At 39.4% G+C, this 16,739-nt stretch overlaps 1 protein-coding gene across 1 annotated transcript in view; it reads left to right on the top strand.

Moving 5' to 3' along the window:
* Positions 1–16,739, top strand: part of MCTP2 (multiple C2 and transmembrane domain containing 2) — a 254,744-nt gene that overhangs the window by 132,279 nt on the left and 105,726 nt on the right. Inside the window, exons 11-12 of the mRNA XM_055088201.1 lie at positions 1,305–1,491; positions 4,182–4,275. Of these exons, the coding sequence (XP_054944176.1) occupies positions 1,305–1,491; positions 4,182–4,275 (281 nt within the window). The remainder of the gene's footprint in view (positions 1–1,304; positions 1,492–4,181; positions 4,276–16,739) is intronic.

Raw genomic sequence — 16,739 nt, 5'->3', positions numbered from 1 at the left:
TGCCACCTCTTCTAGTCACTGGAGTCGCTTTTGGTAGTTAGGAAGTAAATACCCACACATGTTTAATTTTATAGGTACATATCACTATTAAAATATTTTCTATTCTGTGGTAAAAGCTGGTATAGACCTTTAATATTGATATTTTTGGGGGAAGGGATTGCAAGCTTTCTTTTAAATTTATTAAACTGGAACTTTTTCCGTATCCATGTGGCTCAAAATTGTCGTTGCTTTATATGTAAAGTACGTTTACCTATTTCCTATTATCTGCAAACTTACAAAGTCCATTGATGATTAAGGGTAAGAATCCATGTCTGTCCGACATTCTGAGGCCGTGCTTCCAATTTTTAATAACGTCTTGAATAGTCATCTTATTCAAAAACTAGGGATGGCAAATGAGAATGAAAAACACACACTACCCTCCCTCACTTTGCTCAGCCCTGCCTACCTCACCTACCTGCACATAAACAAAGCAAGTGTGGTCCAGGCAATCCCAGACTTTTCGTGTTAAAGCAAATAAATGGCTTAGCACCTCAGCCGCCCCTTACGGGTGTTTGCTTCTGTATTTAAATGTGTTTGAGGTTTTCAACATCGCCAGAACATTGACTGTTAAGAGGCGGAAAACATGCAATTTATATAGCAGATGGGTGCAAGCCTTTTCTGGCAGTGCCGCCGAAATGGGATCAATCAGTAGCACTTCATGCTCCATTTGTCTAACAGAAACCCACCTGGGGAAATCCTGTGGCACTATGCCTATTAGGAAAACACCTTAACACATTTCTTTAAATAAAAACTCGCCAGTTGGCATTAATCTAGAAGAAAATGGTTTCTCCATTAACCCTCTCCCGCTTGCACAGCTCCTATCTTTTCTTCTTTTTTTTGAACCAATGTCTCTTATTCTCTTTGCTGGAGGAAGACCAGCCAAGAGCAGCCCAGAGCAGCCTTCTAGAGCCGGCATCCATAGTGTTGAAACTTTGAAACTTTTCTTCCTAGTTCTTGATCTCATCGTTTTTCTGCAGACCTTATTTATCAAAGATCTGCTGCTTCTCGGTTCATTTGCCACTTTCTCCACGCTGCCTTTTCTTCGTTTTTCTTGATCTCTTTCTCTCCTTCATTCAGGGTGTGTTAGGCTGGGATGGAGTGTTACCAGCCAGGGGAGCCCTTGCAACCTTCACTATTCAACCAGCCCATGCCCAGACAGCGTGAGGTTTCATGGGGAGGATGAAATGAAAATCAGGTGCTTTGGAGGTTCAGCAGCTGCCACGCGTTAATCGCTTTTCTGTCTCTGATTCCTGCAACTTTTCCAGGTGTAAAGTGGATATCTCAGCCCTCCCACTGAAGCAAGCCAACTGCCTGGAGCTGCCGCTGGAGAGATGCCTGGGGACTCTCCTGATGCTGGTCACCCTCACGCCCTGCGCGGGAGTCTCGGTCTCAGATCTGTGTGTGTGCCCCTTGGCAGATCCCAGCGAGAGAAAGCAGATCGCCCAGCGATTCGTGAGTGCTTTGCCTTGCTACACCGCCTCCCGACCCCCCGCACCCACTCCCACTTGTAAGTTGAAACAAAGTCTATGAATTGAAAAACTGCCTCCAAAGAGATCTTTGTCCGAAGTTTAATGGTATGTCTCCTACAACAAGACAGCAGCCCTAGAGGTTAATGCATTAGTGAGAAGGTGACAGTAGATTAGAGTTTGCCTTCCTATTTTAAAAGCCAAAAAAAAGGTACTTGATTTTTTAGTATCCTGGATCTCTTTGGAGAAAATTGAAATCCTCAAGGGGGCAAAAGGTTGTTTAGCATGTCTGTATATGTAAATAGGAATTTTATTTTATTTTTTTAATTTTTATTTTGGAATATAGTTGATTTGCAATGTTGTGTTAGTTTTAGGTGTACAGCTAAGTGATTCAGTTATACATATACATATATCTATTCTTTTTCAGATTCTTTTCCCGTATAGGTTACTACAGAATATTGAGTATAGTTCCCTGTGCTATATAGTAGGTCCTTGTTGATTTTCTATTTTATATATAGTAGTGTGTATATGTTAATCCCAAATGCCTAATTTATTCCTCCCCACCACGTTTTCCCTTTGGTAACCATAAGTTTGTTTTCCAAGTCTGTGAGTCTGTTTCTATTTTGTAAGTAAGTTCATTTGTATCATTTTTAGGAATTTTAATATAAGTTCACAAAAGTCGCTTTTTTTAAAACCAAATATTAATGTGTGCCACGTTGTAGACACTTTTCTAGAACCTCTTAAGATCAAATGAGAAAGCGCTTGTGTCTCATAAAGCAAAGCCAAGCCAAGCCGTAGACAGGCATGAAAGACTTATTCCATACTACCCTGGATAAGAGCAGTTTGTGATTTTTGCCTAAGTAGTTGCAATTTGCTTAAAAGTCCACTCAGCATTTTTAAATCAAATGGCTTTGTCCTTGTCATTATTTTTTGTGCTCTGACTTTCTAGGTGTCTTTATTTGCATTCTCGTTTTATTCCATCTTCTTTGTAAATCAATACATTTATTTTATTGCCACACACACGAAAGGCATGTTTTACGAAAGTGGCATGGAAGTGAAGCAAAGATGAATCCCTATTTAATGGGAATATTATTCTCAGCATAAACTTTAGTGCCTCCAGACTCCTTCACTGTGCAGGCGTATTGATTAATTGAATAATCCTTTATCTTCAGGAGTACAAAGCCTAGCCACACATCTTCATGACAACACAAGATTCTGCATGCAAGGTTGACGTACTCTAAAGAAGTTTTGACAAAATCCACTTTTAATATTCTCTTTGATGACTTTAGTTAAGCAAATGAAAATAAAACACTTCCCCAAACTTTCCCATGGATAAATTGCACAATTTACCAAATTCATGAGGAGTGTCATGCATTTATAAGGTGACATTAAGTAAGATCATAATGACTGCTTTGAATAATGTCTCAGGATTCGAGGAGTACTCATTGAAAAGAGATTTGAAAAGCCAGTAATCAAAATAAAAATATCATTTTTTTGGTTGTTGTTTTGTTTTTTGTAGCTAACGAGCTGACCAGCATGCTAGAGGGAAAGATACTGTGTTACAAGACAGAAGTTCCAGACCCCTGGATTTGTTTTTTAGGTTTTAAGAATAGATAATCTTCAAAGTCATTTTGCCTCTAAATTATGAAAGTACTTTATTTCAGATGTTTCCATCTTAGCTTAAACACTAGTTTTTTTTCTGTTTGTTTTTTTAAGATTGAAAATACTGTTTGAAGAAACAACTTCCAAAAGTTCTTAGGAATGGTGCTTCCTAAGGTTTAAGTTAGGCAAACCTTAGCTATTATTAAGCTTTTGTTATTCTTTCCTGAAATGCCTAAATAACAAGGATTTTACTACCCTTCCATAAATCCCTGGGGTCCACTTATCACAGGTTTTTAGTTATCTAATGATGACGGAAATACTATATCCAAAGGTTTGAAAGCAGCATCTTTTTCAGCAAATGTGTTTTGGAGGCATGCAAAGAGCATTTATTTGCTTATCTCTTATCTGGTGCACAATTTCTAAAGAATGCAATGTGCATAGACATCTAACTATTTCTATACATGCTTAAGAATTATCGGTAGATATATTAGAGCTTTGGCACATGCAAACTAAAAATGAAAGTAAATGTGATTACAGAGCAGTACTACATGCTCAGTCTCTAATGAGCTGGCTGTAACATGGACTAGGAAATTCATTCCATTTCCATCCCTACTCTCTTTCTGGTAGTAATAAGTATCTACGAAGGGTCCAAGTTTAGTCCTCTGATATCCATAAAGTTTGTTCTAACTAGATCAGAATAATGTTGCCATTTCGGGTGATTTAAAAGTTTCTTTAAAGAGAAAGGGGGAAAAGAGAATGAATGTAGTTCCACACCCATTTTCCCGGTGGGATGTCTGTACTATCGGCCAGGGAGTGATGTTAAAAGTAGATTGCATGTGCTTTGTAATTTGTTTATTTTGAAAGGGGAGTTAATTAATTCTCAGTCACTTTTAATCTGGTTGCTGCAAATGCCTAAGTTTCCTGTTGACTGATGCAATGCATATTGGAACTTTTCTTAGCATTGCATGAGAAAGATGATGATAAATCTAGAAGGTACTTCCTATAGGGACTTTTTGGCATTAAACAGTATATTAGAAAGCTGTGTTCATTTGTGATCTACTTTTCTCCCCCCAGTGCTTACAGAACTCCCTGAAAAATATGAAGGACGTCGGCATTTTACAAGTGAAGGTTTTAAAGGCGGTAGATCTCCTAGCAGCAGATTTCTCAGGTATAGAAAATTTTCATCTTTTTATTCATTTTTATTTATTTCCTGCTTTGAAGTGATTCGGTGGCAGAGTGAAATGTTTTACTAAGTAGAAGCATGTACAGAGCAATCATACTCTTTCAGACAGAGTCACAGAAGAAAAAAAGGTGCGGACAACAAGTTCTCTCACTTCACATTTTTTGCAAAATTATCTTTTTCAAGTAATTTTCCTACGATTAGATAATGTGCTAGTCCATTTAGCTTTCAAAGATATTTGTGGATGATTCATGTCATGACTTCTTTATTTGTTAAATGTTCGATGAAGCTTTTCTATAGGACCTCAGAAGGCAGAGTTGACTTCTTGCCTTTTCTCTTGCAGCGCTGTGTGCAGACAGTGTTTTATTCTTCACAGGGTGCAGTACATGGGTCCTAAATCTGGCTGGCTGCCACTTCTCTGTAACAGTAACCAAAGTCTTGGCCATGGAACCACTTTGCCATTGCCATTGTTTTATACAAAATTTCTCTCGATGCTTCACTACCTGGAACTTACAGACAGAGGCTGGAACTGACATGCTTTGTGCTGAATTATGCTTGACTATGAGGGGAGTAATCCAAACGTTCCAGTGTCTGATCAGAGGATGCCTCTCCACTCATTGCCTCATTGCTGAATTACCCCCTTGTACTGACTAACAATTTAAGCACCTATATGACAGATGCTATTTATCAAGTAAATTGATGAATATGAAGACTATTACACAACATGGATCTATCTATTAATGCAATACTGCATTTTTGTTGTTGTTGTTATATCATAATTTTAGAATGTGGTCTACTCTCTATATTTGTGGAACCTCTGCACTTCTGAGTTTGAGGTAGCTCAAACTCTGGAAAAGAGAATGTTAATTAGAAGCACTTTATATTACAAAAATGATGGGATATATGAACTTGGTTTAAAAAAAAAGAGTTCTCGCCCTCCTTCAAAAAAATGAACCAATGGAAATCACTACTCTATAAGCCCCCCCCAAATAAGGTGATCTCAATTTTAAGGAAATGCCCAGTGAGAATATCCAAAAATGCTTTTTCAGCCAATATGAATGTATAAATTCTCAGGGTTGTGGATGAAATACTTCAGTAATGACTTGTAATATTCATCAGTTTACTTGCAAATGTTTATATAGTCTTAGATTGATTTAGAAATTTTCCTTTCGAAACTTACAGTTTATGAAAACGCTTAATTCAGACGTTTCATGTGCCTTTGACAGTAGTTTTGTCATCACTAAAGCACATGTAGAGTTATCAACCAGTTTTCCAGAGCAAATTGTGTTTTACTTCCATCTCAGTGTTTAGATACAACACTGTTTGAATCTGTGATTGTTGATGTCTCAGTAAACGTTGTCTCAGGTCCCAAGAACTCATTTATGCTTTCAAGCAGTATTTTCAAATATTCTTTCTGTAGTTGTATATTTTGTGTTCGCCAGGAACTAATTGAAATGCATTAAACATTTTTTTAAAAGGCTGTGTACAACTACATCCATATGTGGAAATACTTTTTAAAAACTTACCTTATTTTATGCTTCCTATCAGGTGACTTCCATAAAGCACCCCCAAAACTAGGATTGATGGAGGTTGTTTCAGGCCAATGTGAATTCTCCAAAGAGTACTTTGACTGTTAAAGTTTATAGGAGAGAAACCTGGAAAATGGAAGTTTTTATAAAGATCAGACGATAAGGCAAAACCCACTTTTCAGAAGAATAATGTTGGGGCAAAATGCTACCATTTTGTCATTTTCTTTATATTCAGGATATTCAGTAGATAGTTTTGGAGTGGATGAAGGTGGTGAGTACCTGAGGATTCCATTAACATAAAGCAGTGGTTAGAAACCAAATAATGCTAAGCGATTTAGCTAAATGCCCTGGTGTTTTACTATCTCTGTATTATTTATGAGAAGATCATCACTCTTCTGAATTGAAGCAAAGATCCTTGTCATTAGCTAAACATGTCTTTAGACCATATCGATCTTTATTCTTAGAATCAAATTTCACAGTCTAATGTTCTTTATAGGTTGGTAGGCTCATCCAGTCTCTTCCAAACCAAGGTGTTGCTTTAGGGCAACAAAGTGGACCTAATCCGGAGGGTTGTAAAGTAACTTTTCTATGTGAAAAAAGAAGTGGATTCAGGTTGCTGTGAAGTAGCAGTAGAGATGTAATTAATGCCTCCGAGATGTTAGCGCTCATACCATACAGTGGCGACTCATACATTATTGCTGTTATTATTGTTACCAATTCACTTGATATGCAGAAAAAAAAAATGCCAGCTTCACTTGATCATGGATCAGAAGAGGTACTCATCATTGCCAGTGCCGGAAACATTTAAGAAATAAGTAACTATTTATGCCCAGCATTTTCCAGTCATCCTTGCCTTATAAACGAGTGTTTCATTGCACTTGCTCAGAGAACAAAGTATTCACTCCTGCAAATTAAAAAGAACTGCATTTACTCTGAATAACCAGGCACATTCTCAAAGAATGGTGGTCGTTTTAGACAGTGCAAAAGGGAACTTTCAAACCTTCCTACTTTTTTTCATGATAGTTTTTCTTTTTTTTCTGTAATTGTTTGTTTCTTGGAAACAATACCAAATAACCAGAATAACTGATGCTTCAAGTTAGATTCAGGGACTCTGATAAAACAAAAGTCCATGGGAGCAGATCTTGGCAGTGGTCCATGTGGAGGTGAAGGTTACGGTTTGCCAAGTGCAGGGACCTTTTGTCCTAGAGGAGAAATGAAGGCACTTGGCAGCCCTGCGATCAGTGGTTTGCCAATTTTAAAGTTATCTATATTTTTGCAAGTAGCAATTCGAAAAAGAAACTATCAGTCACTTATGCTAATCGGATCAAAGTTAGGTGGATATTCCTCATGAGTGGTTATTGATGTTATGATTATGTAGCCATAAAAATAAATTAAACTTGGGGGAAATTGAATCCTCATTACTTTGCTAGTATTTTAGAACACTGGAATAATATATATCATATATATACATTATATATATACTTGCACTAAGGTGAACTTCTTTGCAATTAAAAATTTAACTTTTTTATATAAAGAAAAAAATTAGTGTAGCTTTCCAAATGTTATAAGATATTAATAACCTAAATCTAGATATGTTACCAATATTAAGATATTTATAAAAGATAAAGGCTTCAGTGTTCTAATACTGTGTAGAAAAGATAATTTATTATTTTTTGAAACTAATTCATTCTTTTCTAAATATGCTATTTTATTGTGTGATTGAACCTACCCTAGAGTTAATAAATTTAAATTTACATATAGCTTGGCATTTTTGTGTGTGTATCTGACATTTGTTTGTATATAAGTGAGAAGACTTTTTATTTTAAAGAATCGGAGGTAATTAACTTCCTTGCAGTCCATCCCTCTAAAATTGGTGAAAGATATTTTAATGTTCTCTGCAGCCAATATGAGATATGGATAGCCATACACAGTTATTCTAATAGAAAAGCCTGTCAGATATTTTTATTAAAGCATTTGTCTCACAAACACCTTGTGTCCAATGTAACCTAAAATTTTTAAGTAATAGGTTATCCTGTCTGATGTCAGTTCTTCTGTAGTAAACAAGGCCATAGCCTTGAGTCACAAAACAGATGATAAATTGTACTTTGAAACTCAAGGTGAGCATAGCTGTTTGTAATGTTTAATGAGACCAACATACTTCACTCAGCTGCCGCTAGTCTTAGAACTCAGCTGTTTTGAGAAGAATGCAATAAAAACCAAACAAAAACAATGCAGAGTTTGTTTCATAGGCTATAAAAAAGTAATCAAGTAGATAATAGGTAAACAGAAAAATAGTTAGGGAACTGAAATATTTTCTGATCAGAATTGTATTTCAGTACAAATGGCAATGCTTATCTTACCTATGGGGAGATCCACCAGTGAAGAGTAGGAAAGTATTTACTGTGTTCAGCGCATACACGGAGAAATGTTATGGATAGCCTTGTTATAATTGATAGAATATTGTGGGGAAGCTTCCAGAATTGTACGACGGAGGGGCTCCTTCCGTGTATCAGTACTGAAACCATCACGGCCTCTATTTGCATAACGCACCTGCCAAAATTCAGCACTTAGTCAGTGACCCTTCTCTTATATTCTTAGAATCAAAATGCGGGTTTCACACATCTTCCTCCCTAATAATTAAGCTTTCTATATATTAATTTTGTTCTAAAAGGGTTCGTATATATTAACACCCTTCTCCTTAAGGAATCTTGCAGTGGCAGGATGGGTTATTCTTTAGTGTCCCTCCGCTTTATTCCTCCACCCTGTTAACACCACCAAGATGACCCTAGCCATTAAGTATTCTGACATAAAATAGGGGCGATAGAAGCTTAGGAGAGTTTTCTTTACCTCGTCATGCCAGCAGTGGCAAAAGAGCAATGAGAACAGCATTGCAAGCCCACCTCCATATAGGATGATAGTAAGTGTTCTAACAACATAGCATAATACGGTGTGGGTCTCAATAGCCCTTCTTTTGGTATAGCACAATCCCATCTTAATTTTTCATGTTCCTGTCATAATACGCTGTATGTCATGATGAGAAGCTGGGGAATTATCAGGAGGCAACGAAGGAACAAAACTGGAAATAACCATCTTTCCTCACAATTTGGAGTTACTGTTCTCCAGGGGTCTTTTTTATCATTGCGATTTTTTGTTACTTTTTGCCATACTAAACCCACCCATAAAACACAAAAATTTTCCAAATATATCTGGATTTTTTTGACTTCTTGGCTGTAAGATTGTCACTTGGAGCCTTTCTCTGTTTGCAATGTTAGTAAGACAACTACCAAATTAACAGAATCTTGTAATTAGAGAATCTTTATCAGAGGAATGGAAAAGACTATGTTTTCAAACAAAAAAAATATGGATTATGGGGAAGTAGTCTTATGTGATAAATAAGCATGTCAGGGGCCATAACAGTGCCTGATCCAGGAGAACAAAGACACATTTAATTCAAGAACTCCATACTTCTTTTCAGGGAGCTCAGTATAGTTTTCCAAATGCTTTTTGAGTTTGTCTTAATTTAAGAGAAGTCACCTTGGTGGGTAGATCTAGTGATCTTTAAGAAATGTTCATTGAGCATCTACTACAGATCAGACACACCTACCTGTAGGGAGCTTGTGATCACTTCACTCTTCCTTCTCTAGGGGGCAGTGAGTATCAGTGATGTGGATGAGGACCTTGCTCAAAATTGGGTGGCATTTTCAGTTGAGTGGTTCCTTGGCAATGCCATCAGGAGGAGCTCTCTGTTCCACACGCAGGGTTGCTCTCCCATGACTGGTAAAGTTCTCCATTCATTCATTAAGTACACGATCCCTTTCCAAGAGACTGAAACTCATGCTTTGGGTAAATTAATGTTCAGTTCAATAATTTATTCACTGAAGCTGAAAATTGTTCCCCATTTTGTTTGCTCTTTATTTTTATGGTAGCTGCCTTTCATTTTAATCCCCATGTATTATGGTATAGAAGATGTATAGAAACAGATGTGTAAATCTTGGTTCTACCACATACCAGCCTTGGGTCCCCTTAAGCCTCCAGCTTCTCATGGGTATTTTGAGAGTTAAATTAAAACCTAAATGAGCATACCTGACACATATTACATGCTCAATAAATGCTATTCTCTTTCTTTATTAAATTTATTTTTTTAGAGTACAATTGACCTCGGGAATTTCACAGGTTATTGTCTTCTTGGTATTTTGTTTATGATTTCTCTAATTTTAAATAATGTTGGAAATATCAGCGTTGCTAATCACTTTTAGCTTTTCAACCACTTTTAGAAATCTGTAGTTACCACTCTATGATGTTTGTTTCTTTTTGTTTCTGTTTCTATTGCCTGATAAAAGTGAAGAAAAAAACATGCTTCATGGTAGGAAAATTCTCATACTTAAACCAGTTTAGTGCTTGTATTCACATTTTGATAATATGGATAATAGTTTTATCGATATAAAATGCTTTTATGAGCTCATCAATTTTTTTGTTTTATATAAAAGTGCTGTTTTGAGAAACTGTTGACCAAAATACTGCAGTTAGATACCATATTATAGCGTAGAAATATTCCAGCCATATGCTGTAATACTGACGTTTGAGTAGTTTCTGTAAATTATAACACTAGCTTTGTTTTCTGTTGTTTTGGGTTTTCTTGAAACATAAGACTTCTTGTATCAAAAGAGAAATAAAATAGTCCTATGGTTGTTGTTCGTTGGGAATTTTAAGTCACATGTCCATTTTCTAGTTTGTTTTCATTGTCTGCTGTTTGAAGCTATATTCATAGCAATACATCCCCTCTTAAAGATGCCCCATTTTCAAAGGGTTGACTGTAATTGAATTTCTAGGAAGCTCAGCCATAGTGATTAGGTGCTCTTAATTTTCATGAGAACCTCATGGCTAGATGAGCCCAAATCAAGACCAACATTTTAAAAACACGTAAAAAACGATACAAATCTACCTTGGCAGGCCATCTGCTTTAGCAGTCTGCCAAGGCACATGAACTCTAGTTGATGTAAAGTTTGGGAGTTTATCGAAGATTTAGCAGTTTGTAGCTTACTGGTGCCTTGTGAGTGAATGAGTTCAGTTCATTGATTAACAACTGATCTTGCTGGCTTCTTAGTAAGATCTTAATTTACTCAGCCAGTATACCTCCTGTGGGTGTGAGCCTGTGGTGGGTCCTGGTGACATGGTGGGGGAGAGGAATTGGTCCCTGCCTTCACATGGAGTGACTGCTAACCCAGTGGCATCTAATGACAGTGATACTGTCAAGGTCAAGAACAGGTGTCACGGTTCATTAAAGGGACACCTGACTGGTGTTCCTGCAGGAAGTGATGTTTTAGCTGAGGTGTCGGGGATAAGGAGGAGTTAACACAGTAGAGCTGAAGGAAAAGCAGTTTTCAAATGAGGGAACAGTATGTTCCAAAGCCTGCAGGGCTTTCCCAAGACATGCAGAAAAGCAAGTGAAACTGGAGAACAGAGCAAGGGGACCCTCAGGGGCGGGGAGGCTATTGTTGTTAGGTGGGACCGGATTATATAGGCACATGGGGTCCAGGTGAAGAAATTAGAGACCTTTTTAAGTAGGGAACTGATACGATCCGATATGAACTTAAATACAGGTTTATTCTGGTGGCTGCAAAGAGCAAGGATTTGGGGGGGTGCAAGACTGAAAATGGGGAGATGTTAGGCAAATTCAGTGGATGATGGTGCTTTATGGAGCTTGAGTGGTGACAGGGGAATGGAATTAGAAGAAGGAAAAATTCACATGTCATCAGTTCTTGTTTGTTCTATGTGTGCTAGAATATTACAATATCAGAAATTTAGTTTAAAAACATTTCAGCAATAGTGTCCTCATCCTTTGCGGACCTCACAGTCCTAAGTGAGACCCATCTGTCCCCAGCTCTGGATGTCTGCTGCGGTGAAGCGATCCGTCCTCATCTGCAGGATGCCACCGAGGCCATTGTTTGGATTAGAGATGCTTCCAAGCCACTCGGGAAGGCAGGAGATACTTGAAAGTTAGGTCCAGAAGGAATAGAGATCAGTGTTTTCTCTTTCTTTAAAATCCATCTCACAGCCCAGCACAGTACTTTCCACATTTTAGGAAACCATAAATTATTTGTTGAAGGGAGGAGTAGGCACATCATACAGTGTGGCATTATGATACCCAAACTAATGATCATAGGAGATTGAGTGGGGAGCTCCCTGGAGTTTAAGGTGGCGGAGAAAGTTCCATGCAGATGATGCTTCTTGAACTAGGCCTTGGAGGTTAGTTGGTCCTTTTTTTTTTTTTTTTTTTTTTTTTTGGAAAGGAGCGGGGCTTGGGTGAGCATTGCAGGGAGAAGCCATTCCACACACAGAGTTAGGAAGCATGACTGAGCCCCGTACCTCTGTGTGCTGGTCAGGGGTGGGGCACAGACACGCCGACTTGATAAAGGTTAGGGAATAGGAGATAGATCAGGATGGATGGTGTGGGATAAGTTGTCAGAGAACACAGATTTTCAGGATGAACACTAGAATTGGCTCCAATATGCAAAAGTAAGGTTTATCAACAGACAGCTGGGGACAAGGATTGAAGGGAGAGATTTTGGAAATGAAGTCTGGAATGGCTGTTGTCCCCACTCCCACATCCGCCCCTAGCCTGAGCTATAATGCTCCACAGTTAGCTTCAGGAATTACCTTCCTCTAGAAATTCTTGCCCCTTGTGTTGACAGTCTTTGGTGGCTCCTGGCTGCTTGATAAGTAAAAAGAAATAAATATTTTTAAAAAAGCACCAGTCGTGGCCTTCCAGGCTTCCAGCCAGTCTATTCCTTTATCCACCCATATCTTATATTTCCTGATCACCACTATTTAGCTGTATGTATGCATATATATGTATCTATATCTGTATATATCTATCATCTATCTATCTATCTATCCATTTACTTAATGAATGTTAGGCTCCGATCTGTCCCTATCTCCTCAGCAAGGACCTACCCATTTCTTTTAACCAAATCAGTCTCCTCCTAAACCTTGCTTAGAATTCACCTCCACTGTGAAATCTTTCTGGACTTTAACCAACCAAATTAAATGGCTCTGAACTTCAGTTTCCTCATCTGCAAAATGGCACAGACATACCTCTGTGAATGGACATGAAGATTAAAGGAAAACCTGCATGAAGCATCGTTTTTTGCACAGAGTGGGAGTAGCCTGGCTCCCTTCAGCCAACACCCATCACCAGAGCCCCAAGTCCTCCGCTGCCTTCTGTCACTGGGCCAGGACACTTCACAGGGCATGAGAGGGGCACGCATACCTTGGTTGTGCCTGCATTGGGCCCCTTAAATGAAATACAGGGCTAAATACAGAACAGAGATGTACAGGTGTGCAGTTGAAAAGGGGCAAGGAAAATGTACAGTTGGAGATCACAGAGGGGAACAGCTTAGTCCTCTGGCAGAGGGTGTGAGCGAAGTTTTCACTGGAAAGATGACATTTGCTGAAAAGCATGATTATTATGAGAGTTCCTTGCAGGTAATGACTTCATGGTCTGTGTACATTGGGGCTGGCCTGGTTCAGTGCCAAGAGCAGAATGGGCGCTTAATAAATATTTGTTGGATGAATGATTTGACCTCTAAAATACTTTTATTGCTTGTCATTCAACTTCTGTAACTAATATAAAGGTAAAATTATTTAAGCGAGGAACCTCCACTTGCCATTCAAGGAATACAAATGAATTTTAACATGCTGTTCAAAAATAGCAAAGGCTATTGAGAGCAAGGTGCTAAAACACCACCCCACTGTGAATCTGAATCACCAGTGGTATAGCCATGTCAAGGTGACACGGCATCTGGATGCAGAAGAGGTCATCTAGATGTTTTACCTGTAAAAACAGGTGGAGCAAAGAGCAAAAGTGCAGACCCAAGTGTGTATGTCACTTTGTCTGGTACCGTTTGCTTGGTACTCTTGGGAAACATGTGTGATGGGAGATCGTTTTATCATGATTGAATAGAAATACTCATTATTTAAATTTTTTTGAAAGTCCCTGTCTATCTGGAAACTTTGAAGGGCAAGAAATCAATCCTAAAGTGTATATACATTACTCTATAAATGTGTTAATGTCTTCACTTCTTCTTCCTCCTCTCTGCCTGTTTATACTGTAATGTTAATAAATGCAGCATTTTAATGAGCTTTGACGGAATTATCTTCAGAGAGTCGGCGCAGTGTGTTCCTTGGAGACACACAACTGAAGTTTCCAGTTGCTGGAAGGAAGGCTTTCCTTATTAGCTGCGATAGCGGAAGAGTATGCGGGAGAGGTGGTGGGGGGAGGCAGGGCTCAGCCCACCTGTGCAGGCAGGGGCCCGGACCCTCTCCATGTCACTGTGGAGGAACCCCCGGGCTTTCATTACAAGTCTCAGACGGTTCCCCCCCGAGCCAGTGCTGGTGGGATGTCATGTCAGTGTCTCTGGTGGCGCAGTGCTTGAGAGTCCGCCTGCCGATGGAAGGGACACGGGTTCGTGCCCCGGTCCGGGAAGATCCCACATGCCGTGGTTAAGTAGCGGTTTCAGCTTGGGTTGAGGGGCTGAGCATCGTCTACTTGAGTATGAAGCTGAGAACATGTGCGTTCTTTCATGTTCATGTTCTTTTCATGTTACTCGAGAGATGTCATGACCTTCTGCACTGTCACCCAACCCCTACCCTGTGCCCCGTGAAACACAGTCCCAGAGTTAAACTGCCTTTTTAAAAAAATTGAAGTGTAGTGAATTTACAGTGTTGTGTTAGTTTCAAGTGCACAGCAGAGTGATTCAGTTATACACATATGAATCAGATTCTTTTCCATTATAGGTTATTACGAGATATTGAATATAGTTCCTGTGCTATCCAGTAGGTCCTTGTTGTTTATCTGTTTTATATGGTAGTGTGTTAATCCCAAAATCCAAATTTATCTCCCCACCTCCATCCCCTTTGGTGAATCTATTTATATGTGGCAGATAAGTTCATTTGTATCACATTTTTTTTAACCAGCTTTATAACAAATGCTAAAGGAATTTATCTAGGCAGAAAAGAAAAGGCCACAACTAGAAGCAAGAAAATTACAAAATGTATCATTTTTTTTTTTAGATTCCGCAAATAAGTGATATCATGTGATATTTGTCTTTCTCTGTCGGACATAGTTCCCTTGGTGTGATAATCTCTAGGTCCATCCATGTTGCTGCAGATGGCATTATTTCACTTTTTTATGGCTGAGTAAAATGTCTTAAAGAAGCAAGACTTTTTACAGATGCAGATGGATTTGTGTGTGTGTTTGATTTGGGCTTCCCAACAGCTGAAACCCCTTCTAGGTTTGGGGTGCTTCTCATTGAATGTTTTGGGGAAGGGCTCAGAGCCACTTTCATGTGGTGGAAAGCCAATATGTACTCCCTTTCTGAGCCCTGGAAGTTAGGGCGTGAGGACTTGCTAGGCAGGGGCAATCCCTTTACATCTACATCAAGTGAGGCAAAGAAGCAGGAGTGGAGAATTCATATTAGAAGCAGCTACATTTAGGGGCCGGGGTCGGAAGTGTCAGTGGGGCCAGTTTTCCTGGGAAGCAGAGGCCGCGCCAGACTTTTCCTGGGGCGAGAGATTGACTGAGATTCTGTGCCTGAGCATCCCTCAGCATTCTTTGGTTTCCAGTGATTTTTCCAGCCTGATTTTCCAATCCGTGGTCTGATCCTGAGAGCTGCTTGCTATTATTTTAATAAATTCCTTTTCTGCTAAATTTAGACAGGGATCATTTCCATTATTTGTAAGTGACGACCCCAATGCATTCATCTGTGTCCATGGCTCGATCCCTGTCTGCTGGCCACTGAGATAATAGCCTTGACTTAAAAGCTTTGGCCAGGCATCTAAGTGTCCAGGCCACTAGTCAGTTGAATGGAATCTCCTGTTTAACACTGACTCTTAGCCATGCAGCTGCTCTTCTTTTCTTCCTTTTTTGAAATATCATCTTCATGCTGGCTCCTGCACATGTGTCTCTCTAATGACTTGCAGTACTTCAGAGCTCCTGGTTATTAAGTGAATTAGATGTAGGTTCAGTGACCTGAATGGTAGGCCAGTAGGTCAAGTGGCCTGAGCACTGTCTGAGTTAGGCCCTGCTCTGGGATTCCTTGGCCATTTGTTGGAGGCACGTCTGTCCTCTTGCCCCCAATTAATTTAGTACACACCGCTTTTTGTAAAGCACCAGTGTGCGCAGAGGTAGGCCGTGTGTTCATGTCCTGCGAACGTTAAAGACCCTGACTGTTTCAACTCTGGGTTCCTCTGCCAAGCCCAACAGAAGGGGAGAGACTTCTTATGCGGTAACTTTCTGTGTTGCCCTTTGGATTCAGGATTTTCTTATCTTTTTATTTTTTTTCATTTGGAGGCTGTGTGAGGTAGGGTGGAAGAAGAAGAAGAGGTGAGATGGGAGAAGTAAAGGTTAAGCTTCATTATATTTTAAGATAAAAACTTTGAACTTAACCTTATGCAATTAGACTTCTGCATGTGTCTGAGCACCAAAAATGTCCCATGTGTACTCTCACCATTTACTAAATATAGAAGATCGTATGTGTGTGTGGCCACTCACTCCAGAACAGAGTTTTAACTCCTAAATAGCCATGGTTACACTTTTTCTCATTTCTCTTATCACCTCGTAGAAGCATGTAAGTTATCATAGACTTCCAGTTGTAGACGAGTAACTGTATTCATTCAGGGACTTCCCTGGTGGTCCAGTGGTAAAGAAGCCTCCTTCCAATGCAGAGGATGCGGGTTCGATCCCTGGTCGGGGAACTAGGATCCCACATGCCGCGAGGCAACTAAGCCCGCGCGCTACAACTACCGAGCTCGTGTGGCTCAATGAGAGAGCCCGTGTGCTGCAAGCTATAGAGCCCGTGTGCTCTGGAGCCTGAGCGCCACAACTAGAGGGAGAAAACCCACACACCGCAACTAGAGAGAAGC

Source organism: Physeter macrocephalus, chromosome 11, assembly GCF_002837175.3.
Source record: "Physeter macrocephalus isolate SW-GA chromosome 11, ASM283717v5, whole genome shotgun sequence".
Taxonomy (NCBI): Eukaryota; Metazoa; Chordata; class Mammalia; order Artiodactyla; family Physeteridae; genus Physeter; species Physeter macrocephalus.
Note: the sequence above shows the minus strand (reverse complement) of the source record. Positions and strands in the feature narration are given on the sequence as shown.